General features: G+C 34.5%; 1 protein-coding gene across 2 annotated transcripts in view; it reads left to right on the forward strand.

Moving 5' to 3' along the window:
* Nucleotides 1–21,358, forward strand: part of LOC139149278 (endoplasmic reticulum membrane-associated RNA degradation protein-like) — a 67,570-nt gene that overhangs the window by 14,560 nt on the left and 31,652 nt on the right. For both annotated transcript variants that reach the window (XR_011556094.1, XM_070720930.1), the window contains exons 12-14: nucleotides 3,783–4,022; nucleotides 5,263–5,376; nucleotides 14,037–14,174. Coding sequence is in view for 1 of the 2 variants with exons in the window: in XM_070720930.1 (XP_070577031.1) it covers nucleotides 3,783–4,022; nucleotides 5,263–5,376; nucleotides 14,037–14,166 (484 nt within the window). In the remaining variant the exon portion in view is untranslated. The remainder of the gene's footprint in view (nucleotides 1–3,782; nucleotides 4,023–5,262; nucleotides 5,377–14,036; nucleotides 14,175–21,358) is intronic.

Genomic DNA, 21,358 nt, shown 5'->3' on the forward strand with positions numbered 1-21,358 from the left:
ATGGATAATTGAATTTTAGAGTGATAGTCATGAGTAAAATTGAGTTGCAGGGTTGCTCTACTGGAGAATTGAACCCCATAAACAGAATTCCAATGATGAAATAATGACAAGTTCCTTTAGCATTGCTTTATTCTAAGACAAAACCTTTACAGCTAATTAATGTTTGCAGCAGATGTAAGTTTTTTCTTCTCTGTAATGAAAATTTGTTCTCTAACTCCTCCTTAAAGGCATGGGTCAGGCGTCAGATTGTCTTGCCAGGAAATTTACTTACTAGATTACAATTTCAATGGAAAACAAAAGGCTATGACACTCCATAATCCTCTCACATACTAGAACAAATTCGATCCCTGGGATTGATTCCCCTACCTTTAAAATATGTTGAAATACACAGGTTTCTAATTGTCATAAGTCTCTAAGTGCAGTAGCAGCATTTGTTGTAGAAATGTTTCCGTTTTATTAGCTCACATTTGGTTTTACCAATGTGAGTTTATCGTATAGGCTGAAGTCGATGGCGTCTGTATGTATGTATGTGTGTGTGTATGTATGTATGTATGTATGTATGTATGTATGTATGTACAGTATGTCCGTCAACATCAAAAACACGCAAACCGCTGCACGTTTCAGCTTGGTATTTGGTGTGTGGATGCATCCTGGGCTATAGATGGGATTTTGTTCAAATGAAGTCTGCATTGCCAAAATTATGCAAATGAGCTTACAAAATGTGAAAATGGTCAAGAATTAATAACTCTAGAACCGCTGTTTTGATTGCTTTGAAAATTTGTGTGCAAGTACCTTAGGTTAACCTTATACAGTTTTATGAATATTGTGAAGATATCCTTAATTTTGTATTTTTGCTGAAATTTTTGTGATTTTTCTCATTTTCAGTAAAAATTCTTCTTCTCTGAAACCGCCGGCCCAATCGCTCTCAAATTTGGGTTGTCTCTTTGCAAGGGTGTTACTCTTGTAATTTGTTGAAATTATGACAAAATTGGGAAAATTACTATTTTTGTGCAATTTTGTCATTTTTGGTCAAAACATCTTAGACAGTGTTTCCTTTTTAAAACCCCTGGACAGACAGCTTTCATATTTCGTACACAGACGTACAGAGATGACAATAGTTAGATATGTGGAAATTGTCCTGAAATATAAAAAATTGTATTTTTAAGACAATATTGTCATTTTTGGTCAAGAAAACTTTATCTCAACATTACTTGTTTGATAGCTTTGTAATTTGGTATAAAGTCCCTTGTTTGATAGCTTTGTAATTTGGTATAAAGTCCCGAAAGATGTTATTAGATAAATTTTCTGCTCAAAGCGTTGGGAAACCCCAAATTTGTATAATTTAGGTACTTTTCTCAGTTTGTGACCTTAAATGACCTATACTAACCCAGGATATGTTGTGAGACAATTTTGAAGGCTGTGAACATAATTTTGTCATATTTGATACCAATTTGTAGGAAAATTTGATCCAGAAAACAAAGCTGAGGTGATTTTTTTCATTTGGACCAATTTTTGCAACTTTTCTATGTAAAACTGATGAGAAATTTGGATCCAGGATAATTCCAGATGTTGTAATCACCACCCACAGTGGAAGGCATTTCACTATCTGTAACTAAATTAAGTGCTGTTTACACTAGAATGATAAGACTCATGGCATTAATTAAAAATCTCCAAGGTTGTTAATGTACTTCCTGTCATTTTGTCTTATGTAATACCAAGGGGTGGAACATTTGATATGCAGGAGGGGGTAGGGTATAGAAGATCAATGATGTAGCATTACTTTTTTACCAGATCCCTTGTGCATTTTTGCCCACTCCCACCTTTTCTTTTATCAAGCCTTCTCTGTTCTTTGTTGTTGACATTTGCTTATGTATTTAGGATCTGCTTCTCCCATTGCTATAGAAGTTGATATGCATGTTCCTAAAGATGGCCTCCAGTACCTAAGTTGGAGACCTTATTTGCTTTTGTCATTCTTGTTTTTCTGGTTTAAATATTTCTCGAATGGACCAATTCAAACCAAATGTGAGCACATAGTGTCCTTGACGGTATTATATTAAGCTTGGGTTTTACTTTCCTTGTGTAATAATTACAGATGCTTTAAATAAGTTTTCTCAAGTATATTGCGATAGAAAAGGAAACTGTTATTAACATTTTCATAGTTATTTCATTCATTTCACTCTCCATGCTGATTTCAGTGAAGTTATATAGTCACTCCCCTACCACTCTCATAGTTAATTTCAGGACACCTATTTTCAGCTCGCCAGCCATTTTCAAATCACATGCTCCGCTGCCTCTCCACAGATTCATCCATGAAGTGGCATATATCATAGCGTATACTTTGAAGCAGTTTCATCGTGTCTTTATTCTTGTAAATCATTGGAACGCATTCATCCAGCCCACCGTTCCACCGTTCATGTGCTGAACTCATATAAAGCATAAGTACAGCCAGAGGGGATGTGTACTCCCTCCTAACTAGCCTATTTTTCTCTCAAAAGACCTACAATTAAGCTTTGGTTGACGTCTTGCAGTGTAGACTCACAGTGCCCGTAGGAGCGATCTCAATCGTTCGTGTTCTTGGATATATGCTAGCAAGGATGAGACTAAGGGCTGACAGTGGGCGTTCATTGTTAATAATCAGTAATTGATGACCCCAGGCTGTGATGTTTATGGAAAATTGAATGCCATGCAAAAAAATATTGGTACTGATTGTCAATGTTGGTGTCTATATGTGTACATGTAAATAATGCTATCTGTGATTATTTAGCCAGATCATCAGGTTTATGTCTCAGTTTATAATTGGAAACTCATTGCCAGCTTCACAGAATTCAAGTACAACAAAAATAAGCTTATAGCAAAAGATTTTCAGTGTACACCAGTTTTCAGCAAATCTATCGACAGCCAAGATGTGCTTGTCCAATGTTTAGTAAACTTTTGTACCAGTAAGGTTTATGGGGATAGGTATGGCTTGATATACTGTAAAAAAGTTGAATCAGCTGTATTCTTTTTGAAGTGTTTTCCAACTTTCTTTGCAATCAGCAGGTTTTAATTTAGCTATTAAAAGGACATAGCTGTATTAAATATAAGGAAAAAATTTAAATTGATGATGCCTCAAATTAGCAAGTTTACAGACCTAGCTAAATTCACTAAAATGTTTTACAGTACAGGCTGATGTACAGCTTCCAGGGATACTAATTATCACAATTAGAAAGTAAAAAGTGGCATTTTTTACTGCCTGTGTCCTGTTTCTGGATATTCTGTGGGTATAAATTGTCACTTTGTCAATATTTTTTGATTGATTGTTGACAATAGCTATTGACAGCTACAGAACCAAATTCATGTTTCTTTTAACAATGCATAAATTATAAAACAGGAAACTTCAATGATGAAAAATGTATTCACTGAAATGACTTGAATTATTAACAGGGTAATGCAGTTCTATTTAGCTAAGCAAATTGTTATTTTCAATCATAATGGTTTGGATATCTGAAATATTAATGTTTCTCATCAAATAATATCAACCTCAACTTTCAATATAGCTGTGACAATTTTTATCCATTAGCAAGTAAATTTATCCTCCATCATTACACTTTTGTCCATTTATGTTGCCATATATCACACTCACTAACGTGCTTTCTCTAAACCTTTTCACAACAAATCATAGGTACATTCCCACAAATGTCGATAGGGCTGATGGGTCTATCAGGTTAAAGGGCTTTAAGGGACTGAATTAAGTGCCGTCAAAACTGATTCAGTTGTGTTTTCCAACTTTTTGATTTTGACAGACCGACTCTGTCCCTCGATTTCCTACATGGTATAGTTTTGAAAGTCACCCAGCTGACAGTGAGTACGCTGTACATGACAAGAACACAGCTGGAGGTTGTCTCCCTTCTAAGACGGATCACTTCCCACGGTATAGTGGTTGTCAAGCAGATCATTGAAGTTTCTGAGACAAGATTTCAACAGTGGCAGAGTAAACAGCTCAGATCTAGACAGAGAAATAATTATATGAAATTTTTAAAAAGGTAAGCTTGAAGTTCATTTATCTTATCACATTACCAGATCACATCTTGCAGTAGTAACTTCCGAATTCATTCAACACCACCATATAGAAGATTCTACAGGTATAGCCAAATTTCCCAGAACACACTCAAAAAGAACACCTGCAATTACAAAGTGGATAAACTACAGTATAATTACGAAAAACTTCAAACAGTGTACTTTGATTAGAAGAATCTCTTGACAGTACATAAGACTTAGTCACATAAGAATAATTATATTATATCATGCACTATTCTGATTGGACGAGAGCTCATTCCACTGATGCTATAATACTGTTTTAGCACTTATTGTAGTGCTAAAATAGGCCCCTGAACCGGCATAGAGGGTTAATGTGCAAACCAATAAAGGGAAGAGCATCAAGCTTGCTGGGAAATTTTGGAGGTAATAAATAGAATAGACTAATGGTTAATTTAATAATTACTATTTTGCAAAAAGATGTGTAGGCTATTTCATCCTCATTTTAAAAATGTTTCACTGTACTTTTGGCACTCTGCCATACTCGCACTGTCATTTTTTGTAGTTTGCTTTACTGGATAAAAATGCTTAGTTTTGGGCACTGAATTTCCGACGTCCAATCTCTCAGACATCTGTTTTCTGCATCTGGGGCATAAAGTGACAAGAATATCCCAATAAGACGACAGAGACATTCGAGTTGATATAATATATAATTATAGCAATAACCCCCACTGCAGTTGGATGTACACTCGATTTTGGTACAATTTGCTCCATATAGCACTCGCCTATTGGCTTAATTATGCTATATGCCAAGAATTGTACCAGAATCTTGTGCATACACGCCTGCAGTGGGGGATATTTCTTTATTTTATCCTAGAAAGCAATTTGTACATAGAAAAGGTACAATGTTAATAATTGGTGGTACCAACAGCAACTTTCCCTAAATGTCAACTGGTGCCTGGATGAATTATTAAAAAATGTCAGCTTTCCATATATATTGGGATGTCACCGCAGAGTGCAATTACACATACATATAATTGATACCACTGGGATTAGTTAGTCTGACAGCTGTGTTATAATTTATATTGGGTGAAGAGAAATAACAATAAGAAAAAAAATATTACAAATGTTAAATATGCATCCAGTATGTTGTAATTGGTCCTAGTGCGTCAGTGCATCATCACTTTAGTGTGATGTACCAGTAAATATGTGTACTGACTGATTACTCTCCATTTCACCAACTTTCAGTGTTCCACTAATATTCCTTGGACTCAGTGTTGTTGTGCTGATCATCGCGACACAGCTGGGCTCAATCAGTTCACTGCCACAACTTCAGGGGAAGTCATACCAACAGCACCTCAAGTAAGTCACCTCAGATCTCATTCCTTTGAAATTTTAGTATCCTCTATCTATCAGAAGTACTTCATTTTATCGAAAATAAGTTTTATCTTAATGTTTTAGTTATTTAAATTCTTTATATCTTTATTAGCTTGTTTCCCAATTTCATTTGATGGCTTTCATATTACGCTATCTTTAGTACTTGTCACTTTTTAAATTATGGGATTTCACATTTTAATTTTAAATTTGTTTTTAGTGAAACAATTTTTCCTCTAAAAATGTCTATGTTGATTTGTCAGTGCCTTTGGATGATTTCATTCAGATTTGAGTAAAATATTGAGAAATTTGTACACTTTCATTTTCTGGGCCACATTTCTCATTTTAGCTTCTGTGTTGATCAAATGGGAGCTCTGTGTCATTGCCTTGATATGGAAAAATGTGATTACAAAACCAAATAGACATTTCTACAATTGAAAAGTGAACACAGAGTGTTTGTATTTCATTTAAAATTCAGCAAGTCCTACAGGAGATCATCAGTATGATGCCTAACTGATACGCATGCGTCACTGCAGTACGATAAGCATGAAATTCTTGGCAGCATGGTTGCCGCAATTGCAGTGCCATGATTCCTGTGATTGTGTCACCGTACGTCATAGCCAAGCTTCAATAGTTTTTACTCTGAGCTAGATTTGCAAACAAGATAAGTTTTGAATTACCAAATTAACTGAAAAATATTGAAAATAAGCATCGACATATTTTTGTTTTTTATAAAACATATTATATTGTTCGATAGCATCAGCTATGCACGTGCCAACTTGTCTTATAAAGAGTCACCTCCAGGTACAAAGTGCTCTGCAGCGTAATGAGTAGTCGGTCTCAGCACTGCCTCACACGTAGCCAGCAAGGCTGCGGAGGCTATCAACATCTGTGATGAGGAGGAGTGTCTGAAAAATATCTTCATCCAAATCCCATCTACTACGACCAGTGAACTGTCACTTTATTGAAATTACTTAGCTGTGCAAGCTTAATTGGCTCAGCCCTAGTGTGATATTATCTGAAAAGGCATGATTTAGTACTCAAACCTTGTTGAAGATGCAGCAATGGCCCAATGAGTAGGGTGACCTACCCACATTGCTTCATTAGGTAGAGTGTGGGTATCTCATCTAAATTGGATTTTGCCAAGGATAGGTAACATATACCCACAATGCTTCACTGGGTAGTACATGGGTACCTCATCCCATGTAAAATGGGATTTCACAGGTCAGATGCTTCAGTGAGTGAATACAGAGTAAAATGAATCATACCTTTTATGTAAAAAAAGATCGTCATTAACTCATCAGATTAGGATTGTCTGTGATTTATATCACCTTTTAATACTCAAATTCATAAGTCTGATTTCCAGCAAAGTGTGACAAAAGAAAGAAAGAAAGAAATTTTCTCTGGCATGTTTTTACCTTGATATGTTGCCAGGAGTAACAGTCGCCATGGTGAATGCCAATAAGCAGGGGTCAGCTTCACTGTGAATGGTTCACATGTAAGTTCATCTCTTCAGGGGCTTTATCTTGAGCAAACATTCCAGTATGGAATATTGAAGGAAAATGATGAGTTCTATCTATACAGGACATCTGCATTTTCGGTCTGATCACATTCAGTACATTGGGAAAGGCTATGTGTGGTTGGATACACAGTACTGCTTCTTTTCAAAATGAAATTGCCCGTAAGATAACTGATAATGAATCTTAATAAGATTGTAATTCCTAAAAATATATCGGCATATATGTCATAGCATGTTTATTAAATTATATGAAGAGTTATTTTTGGAGGGAAAATAATGCCAATAACCATATTTAAATGATTTATGCCTCAGATAATTGAAGAAATTCATATCGCTAGGTATATAAAGCAGAATATACACCACTGTCTTTGTGTAGGAACAAAGTAACAGAAGAAGTAATTTTGCATCTTACCATTTCAATAGTGTTTTCTATTATATGGCTCACTTTTAATAGAAAAACACATGTAAAATATTCAATATGATAGGTATTTAGCATTAAAACATTCTTAGCCCTGCATTTTCTCTGTGGGTTGTGATTTGTACATAAATGCCAATGTATGTATCTCTTCTTTAGATGCCGCACCCAAAGTTTGTGCAAAATGGAGAAAAAAAATGTCATTTCTAATCAGGCTTGCATTGTTAGGTATACTACGTCACAATTTCCTGTTGCAGGGATTAAAACTTGAAGTGAATTGCTTGACAAGTAGATATGTTACAAGCATAACATCACTCCCAGGAATCATAGACCATTCAATTTAATTAAGAAAATATTTTTCTTATTAAGGCCAAGATTGCACTGAAGCATTAAGATTGCACTTGTTTGCTGATTAGACTCCTTGGTCAATATACACACTGATTTGACATAGTCAAGTCAATAGAGTTGGGATATTTTTAGATGGGTTGCAGACCTTAATTTAGCTGTTAGTATTCCAGTCCTTGTTGAGAACAATTCCTAATCAAACGGTTTTCTCCGATTACATCTCTGAGTCTACATTGTGTTTCCCTGTATTTGTATGCTTGTAACGTCTGACCATGACAATTGGTGTCACATCGCAATATCCTGTTGTGAGGCATTTTTACATCTATATAAAACTGCTTTGACAGTCAAGATGCTCAGTCACGTAGCTTTGGAAATAGATGTTTTAAATTTTTCTCTGTATAAAGCAAACATTAGATTTGATTTCAACAAAGAGTACATACAAATAAATTTGAAGCTTGTTTCATCAGCTGAGAGCTTCAGTCTTTGTGTATGATTTAAAGTGGCACTCCCATTTGGTAACTTTTTTAAAGCACATTTTTTATTGCCAACGGTCGATATTTGACGTGGTGTTTTAAAAATGTTACCAAATGGGAGTGCCTCTTTAACAGGTATATTTTGAGAGTGAATTTGTCCATATGTTTTGAAGTTTTCAATTTATTGGTGCCATCAAATTTGTATTATATAATCAATGGACTATTCCACCCATTGTTTTATTCTTACTCACTTTAAATGGTCTAGTTTAATGTTTGTTGGTGTCATTTTAGTATATATATATATATATATATATATATATATATATATATGTGTGTATATATATATATATATATATATATATATATATATATATATATATAATATATGTATATGTATATGAATGTTTGTAATGTGGTTACTTTTAGATTTCAAAGCACTGTGACTGAATACTCAAATTCTGTTTTGTACACTTAAATCGGTAATATTTCTAAACAAGATTTTCCAAATCACAGAGTATGAAAACGAAATTGACCCAGCAAGTCACTCCCCAGGATTTGAGTTCTGGATGATAAGAGATTAAAGCAGCGTCTTTTACTTTGCTGCCTTTGAATTTTTTTGCCCCTGAGCAAATTTACCATTCTTTCCACAACAGTTCAAATAGTATTCCTCTTACTGATGTAAATATAGAATTTCAGAAGGTTGTGAAATGGTGTGACTGTAACAAATTAACCATAAATGCTGACAAGACAGTTTATATGGTGATTAGAGGCAAGAAAAATCAAAGAAAAATTGAAAGGTTCACTTCATTTGAAGGATATGGTCTTAAATGAAGTTGATTGTACATCTTTTGTTGGGGTCAAAACGGACAACCGTGTTAGAAACAGCAGGTTTTTGATATGAAAAAAAAAGATTTGTAGATTAACTGGTATATTTCGTAAATTGAGGTTTATAGTTCCACAAACAATTTTAGTTATGCTGTATAATACTTTCATTTTACCTCACATTTCTGCTTCGCGTTGGGCGATACACTGTGCCAATGTCCTCGTGCATCCTTTGCAGTATTTTCGTAATAACCACATAGTACGTTGAAATCATATTTTGCAGATATTCTTGTCACTCAAAAAAGAATCATGCGTATTATATCAGGAAGTAGTTATGATGCTCATAGTGCCCCTTTATTCAAGAAACTTAAAATTCGTTGATGATGTACTTCATGGTAATCTTCCCATGCATTTCAAATCATATTTTTCTCAATTGATCATACCTATAGTACTCAATCCAGAGATAAAAATGTCTTCCGGCCACCAAAATGCAGAACCAGTTTACTGTTTAGGGCAAACATGTATTAAATTCACTGGTACTTCGATATGGAACAATATTCCAGAAGACATAAAAAATATTTCCATGAGACACAGATTTAAAAAAGAATTGAAAAATTATCTGTTAGATTTGTAATTTTGCTGTTTTTTACTATAATTTTCGGCTATTTCTTATTGTGCAATGTCGTTTATTGTGATATCATGGAATAGTCGCCATTTCATATACTGACTGTAAATTAATATATTTCTGAGTATTGAGGCTGAACTCGATTAATGCCTATGGCAAGTATTTTTCAGTCTTTTTCTCACATGAAAATTTGTATGATATAGCAGTGTTTCCTTTGCCATAATTTGTATTCAGTTGATATGAGAATAAATTATTATTATTAACAAAAGATACTTGCCACCAAAGGAAATATGCTATTCTGCTGCTGGTATTTATAATAAAATGTCCTTGCTTTTTGTGGTGCGACAAAACCTCACTCAAAGACTCGGGGCGAGTTGAAAGTGGCTTCAAAGATATTTATGTGCAATTTCACACTTCAGTGGCAAATTGTAATGACAAAATACCAAGTGATTAAAAATTGATGGTCAACAAATTTATTTTTATACAAACAAGGATCAATTAACAGATTAAAAGTTTGTTTTCATTTGTAAACATGATTTGACATTTGCTTTTAACACTTAAATCATGTTTACCAAGAAAGTGTATGGTGTGAAAATGATACATCGAGAAAGTGAAATTGAATATTTCTGTGTGACATGCTGGATGAAAGATGCCTGGTGTTAACAAAACTAAGTGGGCTCACATGAAATGAATTCGATGAAAAATTTATATGTCACTTTATGGAAACGCTCTACATTGCCATTCAATAAGTGTCGGGGACCATTTAATAGCCGTGAAATTTTCCAAAGAATGTCTTTCATTACATAAAATAAAAATAGAAAGATATGAAATGCAATACTTGCAGCCTGGACATGCTGGCATTTCACTTCTACAAAGGAAACTTCAGAGGAGGATAATTTGTCATGTGTTTGCTGTAAGTTGAAATTGTAATTACTCGGTACAGGGGATGGTGAATACACGTTTTCTCATAAGAGCTTGAGAAAATTCTGTTACCTTGCCACGGAGACTTGATAACTACAGTTCAGGTAGGAAAGTTATACATCTGTTATACAATAGCAGAGGATCTTTTGGATGAGAAACTTGCAAAAATCAATGTGCTGAAATAGAAAAGTAATCACTGATCACTACATATGTAAAAGCTAAAGATCGTAAGTCTAGAGAACCTGCCTTGGCTATTTCATTGTCAGGGGTAATTTTAGTGTAAGTCAAGGTCGCAGCCTTCTTGGATCATTGTGCGTGATCATGAAGGTAGCATTCAATTTTCTCTAAAGAGCAACTTTTCATTGCCTCTTCTCAACCTGAACTTGAGATCAGCGATACTGAAGGCAGTATAATGACAGGATGTTTCTTCTAACGATTAGTTTGCAAATAGGTTGCCGATGAAATTGAAGCCAATTGCTATGTAATCGTAAACTGGAAAGCCAAAATGCAAGAGTGAAACACGTGTAGGGAGCCAGGAAACTGAGTATCAAATGGCGCGTTTTCTGTATATTTGTATAAAAGGTTGTACCTCTGTAGTATGCTCTGTTGACCACGGTTATATTTTCTGTTTAATTTAGTAAACAATGTTGCATTTTTCTCTGACTAGAAAAACAATGTAATATATTCTGTAGAGTAGTAAAAACACTATATCATTCAATTCCTTTGATTGTGACAACTGCATAACATGTTCTTTTTGGAAGTACGTATGATAGCATAGTCCCTCCACCAGCATTCTCCCGTGGCTTTAATTTATGCCATATTTCATGTAGATATTATTAATTGATAAATCTTTAATATTTTCGGTACATAAAAACAAACACTTTAAAAAAATTGCTATTGACTGGAAGAAATACTGAAATATATTCCATGGAAAAATACAAACATTAAAATTTTCTGTTGGTTGGAAAAAATTCAGTTGCAACTGTACATTTTCTGCAGACCTGTATTAATATTGCAATGTCTTATAGTTTTGTACATGCAGCATACGACAAAGGATGTGAAGAGAGAATATTTTAGTCTTTACATTCTCGAAAAGAAAGTGTCTAAATGATTTATGTCCATCTTACTACTTTAAAGTAGCTCTTCAAAATTGATAAATATAACGTGATCTCCTTGGAGAATTGAATTGAATTGGATTCCAGTGTTTCCTATTTCTAGTGTGCTTAGCCAGAACGCCAAAGCACCAGGAGAAAGAACCTTCCATTTTATTTCTTGAATTAATGATAGCAGCAATGACTGTTTTTGTAAAAGTCGTAGGCAAGTTCAGATCTCATCAAGGAATATTGTCAGAAACATTCTGAGTGTCATCATCGAGGGGAGATGAAGTAATGACATTTTGAAAGTTGAAAGGATACTCTTATCAATTTGAAGTTGAATAGTAAGTTGGAGAAGCTTACAGTACTTAGGCATGTCAGTTCAAAGAGAAACAAAACGTAGTGCCCTACTGTGATGGTTGCCATGGTTTCTGCTGTTTATATGGTATGTATAATGCATGTTATAAGAAATCATTTACAGTGAATCGTTTTTTACATGCAGTTTTCTGAAATTCTATGATCATTATGATTGAAGACATAAGGTTTCGATGCCACATTTTTTCTCTCTCTCGCTGCTTGCACTTGTTCAGTGCATTCAGGTGTACACTATGCTCACTGATTCACTTTTTCGATCAGTGTCCAAGATGGTTTCAGTTAAAAAAGTATGGTCAATTAGTACTTGTAAATTGAACAGACTAAAACAAAAAGTTGTTGAGATGGAGATATTGTCGAAAGAAATCGTTCAAGATGATATCATTCTATGGAAATTCCCCCTGTCCACTTTGGTAAAAAAAATATACAGTAACTTTGATACAAATGCTGTTCTATGATGTGATTGTTTCATCGTAATTGTTTGAAAACTATTCATACAGAGCTGCATCACTCAGAGTTTTTAAACTTAAAATACATTGCTAGTTCTAGAAGTAGTAATTTTACAGGACAATAACATTGTTAAAGTACATGCCAATGACACCCTAATTCCATATTTGAAAAGTTTAAAAAATTGTAATTGGGAACCGATGGCATTGATTAATTTTGTTGTTGAAGAAAAATCTTAGGGTTTTTTCAGTTCATCCATTTTAGCTTGTTGACAGACATCTTTTTTATAGCAGGCCTCTCATCCAGTCATTCTAGTTGTGGAATGGCAGTATTTTTGTTGTACATTTTTCATTGGAGCCTGTGGGTTAAGTCTTGCAATTGTAGCCACTGCAGTGTGTAAAGCTAACGTGCATGTACTCTTATCAAACACATAGCACCACTTTTTAAGTTCTGAGGTTTGTGGTCAACATAGAGATGACATCGAGAAAATATTAAAAATCATTTTGTACTGATTCAAAACTATATAAAGATATTTAAACCTTCATAAAAAATATTGAGGTAGTAAGGTTCTACACTATAGACAGTTCTATTATATTTACCTGTGAGCTTCTATACTCAATATTTCTGAACTTTATGCAACGAGTGTACCTTTCAAGACCTGATCTAGAATCTACCATGACTACTCATTTAGGAAGGTGAAAGCTGTAGTGTCATCCTCACTGTTTTTCAAGTTCCATTTTATGTGAACTGTTGCCGCCGAATTCATGGCAATTATTTTCCACTTTACATCTCAACAGTTTGTCAAGTGCCAAGAGGTGCCTTTTTTAGCGTTCCGGCTCTCTGGTTTGATAGGAACTTTATCACTGCAATAGATTCTGAAGTAATTCTGAGTGTTAGCAGCTTCACTCCATATATTTTCAGCCTAACATGAAGGACCTGTGTGCATTTTGAAAGCATTCATATCCTGTCCAGCAGGTCAAAGTTGAAACATCTGATTGCCATTACCTGATAATATAAATTACCCCTCTGCCTTTGATAAAGGCTATTTGTACATAGCATGACTTTTTTCCATCAGATATCTACACATGAAATATCTGTCTTTGATTGTCTGACTGCAAGTCTGGGTTGTTGATACAATTTAAATTTATTTTTGGTTTCATCCACCCCACGGACAAGGATTTTGCTCACTTTTGCCATAGATGTCATGCTCACCGAGGCAACACTGATATTATTTCCTTGGCAACACATCCGTCAACATCAGCCGGAGTGGCTATTTACAGTACACGTTAGATGCCAATGTATAGATACCAATGTTCACATCTCCTACACATTTCATGAGAAATCATTTTTTCCCATCTGTGTAGGCCCTTCTTTACAATAGCCACTTTGTACTTAACTTCATCAGGAGGTTACGTAGGTAGCCGTGGCTAATTAGATAAATGCATGTTTGATGTGTCTGAAAGAAAAAACTCTTTTCAGGTCATTCACAGCAACCACGTCAATTTCGGTAATCGTATGTCCCCATTACTCCATGGTAACAGGAGGACACCTTAACCTGGTGTTCAGTTTAAATGTCAAGATTTCAGGCTAACTTAGGGTATCATTATCTCTTCAGATACCTGAAGGGAGCCCTACAATATGTGGAGAATTTATCAACACTGACTTCACTGGAAAAAAACAAGTGGGATGAAAGCTGTAAGCTCACAGAAGATTTCCTCGACCGAACTGAGCGCTTTTACTCTTGAAACTTAAGGTATGAAAATTCTTGTACAAATCACTTAAAAGAAATCAGCTGTATCAAAAAAAAAGATGTTTCCAAAAGAGACGACTTAAAATTCTTGGTCTTTCAGTAGGTTCTTTGTCATCACTTTTTATCATCACTTTTTAGCCTGAAAATTGCCTTCTAAATTTTACAATGATCAGGGCATTTTTTAAAACAATTGAAAGTCTTGTTTCTGCCAATCTGAAGATATGAAGAAGTTGAGTCAACAAGGGTAGATGAGGGAGTGAGAAGGAAAAAAGTGAGAAATTTGAAAACTGTGTCTTTCTCAAAGTGCCAGGCCTTACCATTCAGTACCAGTCGGTGAACAGAGTTGACAAGACCTAGTTGTAATCGAATTACACTATATGCGTCAGTATTAATGCTGAAATAATGGTTTTGTCATAAATATGACACAACCATCAGTGAATTTTTAAGAGGAGTGAGGGAACAAGCTTCCAGGCAGATAATGTCCAGGAAAATGAGGACTATGGTGTTTTTGGTCGGATGAAAGAAGATACAGGCAGTATAAATTTAATTAGATGTAAAAGGAAGGAAATAGATGGCAACATTGCTGTTTATTTTATCGTGTGTATTGTACACATGCAACGCCACATATCAAAAAGACATCCTTGTCAAAAGATATTCACCCATTGTCAGGTAAAACACAAAGTTGAACACGAATGGAGAAAATCAACAATGTGTGAAAGTGGAATAAACGTTTTTTTCCCCATTGAGTTTTAGAATTGTTACATGTATCTGCTGTGGGCTTAGTTTAATTTGATCAACAGCAGAGTGTTGAAGGAAGATCTCAAAATACAATGCTTAAAGGTTGTAATCCATTAAACACCTGTACCCAACAACTGAGTAACAGAGGCCTTCAAATTTTCACTAGCTATTGTAATGTTCGATTAAAGAAATCAACTGAAAACTAATGCAATGAGAAATGTTCAAGGTGACGTCAGAATCACGGTAGAAATGAAAAAGAAATTAGAAATTGAGTTTAATGTACTATTCAAATATCAAATATTGATCTTTTGAATATCCAGCTCTGATGCACAGACAAATTTTATGTTTGTTCATAAGTCCGGCATTAGGCAGTGTAATTTTGTCTCTGGTTTGTACAAAGAGGCAACATTACTGATGGTAGTCTTTTTTTTTTAGCAAGACTGGTTATTTTATCATTTTTTACCCAGGCATGTTTTCTTATTGTCAGTGGCTATTCCAGTTCTGTTAGATATGAAAATTTTTCATAAATTTTAAGAGAATGTTAGATGTAGAAAAGTGCAAAATTAAATTGTTTTAGCTCTGATATGAAATGACAATATTTCCAAACCTCTTTAAAGCAATGTGGCAAGTTTTTCTCAGTGTACAAAATGAAAATAAAATCATCTTAGATAATAACCTTCTAAATACTTGTTGGTTCTGAAGATTTTGTATTTGAATTTCTAATGACCCAAAATGCCATCAGAATATTGAAATCACAAATTTAGCAAAGTACTGACTTTACTTTCAGCAATTTTAATTTAAAACAGAAACATTATATTTTTTTAATTTTGTAAATCATTCATTCAACATTTGAAATACTTCTCACATGTGATAAATGTTGCGGCTACACTGTAAGATATTAGGCAATTAATTACAAATATGAAATTGCATTGTTCACACCACAAACATTTTTATGGTCTGTCTTCTGTTTTTAGCTCCGCTGTCAGCGACACGGAGCTTATCAAATAGGTTGATTTTCCGTCGTCGTCCATCGTCATCGTCGCCGTCCGTCGTCGTCCGCCAACAATTGCCTTCTCCTCTGAAACCGCAAGTCCAATTACTTTGAAATTTTATATGCAGTTCACTTAAGGTGACCTCACTTCAGTTTGTTCAAATCGTGGTGAAATTTGCATATTTGTATTTTTCGGGCATTTTTGGTGTTTTTGGTAAAAAAATCTTCTTCTCTGAAACCGCTTGTCGGATTGCTTTGAAATTTTATATGCAGTTTGCTTAGGGTGACTTCAGTCAGATTTGTTCAAATCGTGGCGAAATTTGCATATTTGTATTTTTAAGGCAATTTTTGTCATTTCTGGTAAAAAAATCTTTAAAAATCTTCTCCTTCAAAACTGCCAGTCAGATAGCTTTGATATTTGGTACATAGGTCCCTAGGGATAATCTATTTCAGATTTGTTCAAATTGTGCAGAAATATGCAAATTTGCATTTTTAAGGCAATTTTTGCCATTTTTGGTCAAAAAATGTATTTCTCAAAAAGTACTGGTCTGATAGTTTTGAAATTTGGTATACAGGTTTATATCGATGAACTAAGTAATATGTATTGAATTTCTGATGAAATCTGTAATTTTGTATTTTTGGGGCAATTTTTGCCATTTTTGGTCAAAAAATGTGTATTTCCAAAACTACTCATCCGATAGCTTTGAAATTTGGTATACAGGTTCCTACAGATTAACTAAATGATAGTTATTGAAATTATGATGAAATCTACAATTTTGTAATTTGGGGAAATTTTTACCAGTTTTGGTCAAAAAATGTGTATATTCAAAACTACTCATCTGATAGCTTTGAAATTTGGTATACAGGTTTCCATAGATGAACTAAATGATATTTATTGAAATAATGATGAAATCTGCAATTTTGATTTGTTGGGGCAATTTTTCCTATTTTTGGTCAAAAAATGCGTTTCTCAAAAAGTACTTGTCTTACAGCTTTGAAATTTGGTATACAGGTTTCTATAGATGAACTAAATTTGATCTTTTGAAATTATGATGAAATCTGCAACTTTTACTTTTGGGGGCAATTGTTGCCATTTTTGGTCAAAAGATTTATTCTCAAAAACTACTCATCAGATAGCTTTGGTTGACATGTTCTTAGGGATGATCCTTGTGATACATTCAAAGTATGATGAAATCTTCAATTGCGTATTTTTGCAGCTTATTTTAGCCACTTTTTTCTGGCCACTGCATCGAGCTATCAAAGATTTCCACCCTTCTTCATCAACATGTGTCAAAAATAGTTATTCTCTACATAAACACAGCGGAGCTATATCGGCCGCTAGGTCGCTTGTTTAAGTTTCTGTTGAAAATAATTTGGAAATTGGTAGATGATACATAGTATCAATGAATGTCTACCTGGGAGTTTTTGTATGTTTATTAGTGTTATATTTATAGTGACATAATGAGTTGTCATAATTACTTCATTGACATTTCTAAGTACCAGTATATGTCAGTTACTTCAATATGACTAAACATAACACTTACCTGGACACTTCTGCACAAGCATTAATCAGCTGGAAAATGACCAAAGGTACACCTATTGGGACCAGCTCCCGAGTCCCTGTACTGTTGTAACAATGCCCTCAGCAATTTCTATAAATACAGCATGACAGTGAAAAATTGACAGCCTGTTCTGATCTAAAAATATCATATTTGCTGTCGCATTTATATATGCAAGATGATGCTTCTTATGTACAGCTCTGCACATTGTCAAAATAGATTAAATAGAAAGAGACAGCAATATGCCCATATATGCCATACTCTATCACCAATTATCCTGTTAATAGTTCACTATGTGTCAAACTGGCCTCACTCTCCACATAAAAACTAGTTTGAAAACTGACTACTTAATTTCAGTGTAATACTGTTACCTCAAAAATAAGTCTCAAACTTTTGTTCAAACTTTTTAACCCTTTGAGCGCTGTAATTTTCCCGCCATTAATTTTGCTGCAACATTTCACCAATTTTATGAATTTTTATGTAATTTTTTTCATAATTTTGGACCAAGTGGACCTTACATTTCATTGGCTACAGATTTTTCCAAAATTAGGAAAATATTGACTGGTGTACATATGATAAAGGTGACAAAATTTGACTTTGGCGCTCAATGGATTAATTCTCTTTGGTAATCAAGGATAAAATTTGACAGTTTCCATGCAAATCTTTGAGTTTGAGAGCCACATTCCCTCAAATTCATATTTTAAATTCATAATGGCTGCTATATCGCATTCTATATTGAAAATAATTTTTCCTATTTTTACAAAAAATAAGATAGTGAAATTATTGTAACTTGCAGAAAAACAAGACGGCACAAACTTATTATTCTTGTCAGCATTTCCACACTCGTTGCAGACCAGCCAAGTACTGTAGGATTTATAGAGACTGAATATCTGTCCCCATGGCGCATTCTGCCTTGAGTACAATTTCCACCTACACATTCAACAGTCTAACACTCAGATGGTACACCTTACTCATTCTGTATGATTTGTTCCATAGTATCCTGTTTGCAAACCACATAAATATGCTGTACTTTGCTCGTAGTTGTTTTAACGAGACTTATAGGTGTCTTTCCAAAACTTGCAAATGATACAAAATTTTTTTTTATCAAACATAATTTACCATTATGAAATTAAAATACTCAGTGGACTTAAATAAAAATATCATATCAGGCGCAATCAATCCAGCAGTATTGGTTGTTTTTGCAAAGAAACAGAATCTCCACTTTTTCCTTATAAATATTCCTCATCAGTCTATTTTCAATTTTTTCAGACACAATCATCAAAATCAAAGTATTATTTTTCCCATCAACATTAAGGTATTTTTGAAGATCATCGCATAATCCAGTTTTTCAGAAACAAGTCACAATACATCCATGGAAATCTCATTTCCTTTTCTTCATGGGCAAAGAAAAGTCACACATAACCTAATTCTGATTGTACAGGAATCTTGAAAGCCGTCACTGCAAACCTTCATTAACTCTGTTAAGGGGTCTGTGTCATGATTACTCCATTTGATGTTCCTCTAGCCCCATCTCCTAGCGCTATTAGACGCTGTATAAATAACACTGAACATTGAACAAACATTGTGCAGTCACACTTCACTAGACTAATGCATTTCTCCTCAGAATGTGAGAGGGGTTTAGCGAAATGTGACTGCGTGTAAACTGCACAGTGCTGTAGATGAAAAGCTGAGACTTCACTGTGAAAATGACTCAACAGAGAACTGTAAATGGGATTATTTGAGAATTCCGCAGGATACTCTTGATCACAGTCACAGCAACTCAACAACTTATATGCATGTACACTACACAGTACAGCACAATAGGGTTGTTCCAGGTTGACTGCATCATCAATTTTCATGAAATAAAGTTGGTTATGTATATGTACCCATTTGTAAAATATATTTAGCAAAAATACTGGGAGTTTTTTAGTCTGATAAGATTAGTGTGACATCTTTGACTGTAGTCTGTATGTCTGTCCATCCACTTTAAAAAATTATCCTGCAAATCTGTCATCCTGTTATTTGGTGTACAGATGAGTCTTGAATTGAAGACTTGAATTTATGCATACATGAAAGAGAAACTTTTGCAAATTTTGTTTTACGGAAACCACAACTATTTGACAGCAAAGGTATAAGGAATATGCTTGTAAGGATGTTGAATTGGCTTTGGGTGTAGATGCAATCCTTGAAATGCCTGTTTTCTTAAAGCTGCAATTTTCAATCCCATTTTTTTGCATTTCTCCTCCCAGTCAAACACCTGGCCAGTACGATGTTTGATTTCTATAACATTAATTACACAAACTGATCTCAACCCTTTTGCACCTTTTGCTAATCCTGCAAATAGAGTTTACACAAGCGTTTGATTGACGGTCGGTTCAAATCGCCAATGGTCATTGATTCCCCACCACCAAAGCTCAAATTTCCTAAAAAATCGTCTTCCAGTCGCATTAGAATTTGAATATAACCACAGAGCTCGATTGGCAGCAGCTTCGTGCTGACCATTTAGCAGTCTGTCTGCAAAAAACTAAAAAGTGGCATTTTCTGGAGCGTGTGCCCGCGGGTTGCCTGTTTGGTGTCCACTTATACAATGAACGCCGCCATAGCTTCGCGCCCTATTAAAGGGAGGCTCCCTTTATTTGAAATGGTATTCTTTAATCTTGCACAACAAACAAACATTAGAAAATGTGTTAGCTTTCAACCATTGAGATCATATTTAAAAGAGACAAAAATTCTTTAAAGGTGCTAAAGTAAACATTTCTTAAAACTGAGATACAGTAAAAATTTGGGAGAAAACTCTGTATCGGATTTGTCTCAATATGGAGACTACTTTTGACAGCATGGTCCTGAGCATTTAAATATACATTTTACCATTTGGAAAAGTGTAGCAGCATGTTCATTATCAAATTTGTGGGAGGGTTTACCATTGTTCTGAAAAAGTTCATATACGTCACTTTATTTGCATATTTCCAAATTTATCCAATAATGGTGATATCTTCTATAGAAAAGAGATACAGTCAGTTGTTGTTTTCGTGAAATGTTTATTTCAGTCATTTACACTTTTTTACGTCAAAGTCGTGTCCAGAAATTCAAACATTTACAAACTGTTACACTTCTAGGACAAATTCTCTAAATTAGGAGAATTTTTCCTAAAAGAGAAAATTGTAATCGGGAAACTGTCCTAAAATACATGTAACATTTCTAGGTGGTTTCCCGATCGGAAATCTTCTCCTGATCAGGAGATATTCTCCCATTTGATCTAGGCATGTCCTGCTGATGTTGGGAAGAAGGTATGTTGGGTGAGTTTACACCTGTGTGATGAGACAATTAGTATTTTGGACGACCACACTGTGAGGACAACAACTGAGGGTCAAAGGTCTCATGTTTCACCATTTTGGTTGGGATGCTTTGTCCTTCTTGAAGTCATTCAAATAGATGAAAAACCTGTAAAGCAAATGAAAAATGTCAATGATTGTGTAACTTGGAAAATACATCATTAGCAAAATGTCATGTTCTCTCAAGCCATACATCATTTATCGTTTGCTCAAATATTGAAATCATTTTACCACCATACCAGTTAGTCTTGAAATATTTAGAATAATCGATTGACTGCAGAGACAAAATCTGTACAGCAAGACCAAGATTTGAACTCCCAAGATTTGTTAATGGGGAAAAAGTAGTGGGGCCCAGGTGCATGTATCAGATTGACAAAGTCAATTTATTGGATTGCACATCGTTCATGTGCCAGTAGGTTTTTGATGGATGGTGGTCTTGTAATCACTTGATAAGGAAAAATGGGTGTAGGTACATATAAAAAAGGTTACATATCATTTGCAGAGTTTACAGTATACGGTCGCTTGTAGAAAATTGGTTATTTGTAACTCTACACACCTTGAACACAG

The sequence above is a fragment of the Ptychodera flava genome, chromosome 14, assembly GCF_041260155.1.
Source record: "Ptychodera flava strain L36383 chromosome 14, AS_Pfla_20210202, whole genome shotgun sequence".
In the NCBI taxonomy this organism is placed as follows: domain Eukaryota; kingdom Metazoa; phylum Hemichordata; class Enteropneusta; family Ptychoderidae; genus Ptychodera; species Ptychodera flava.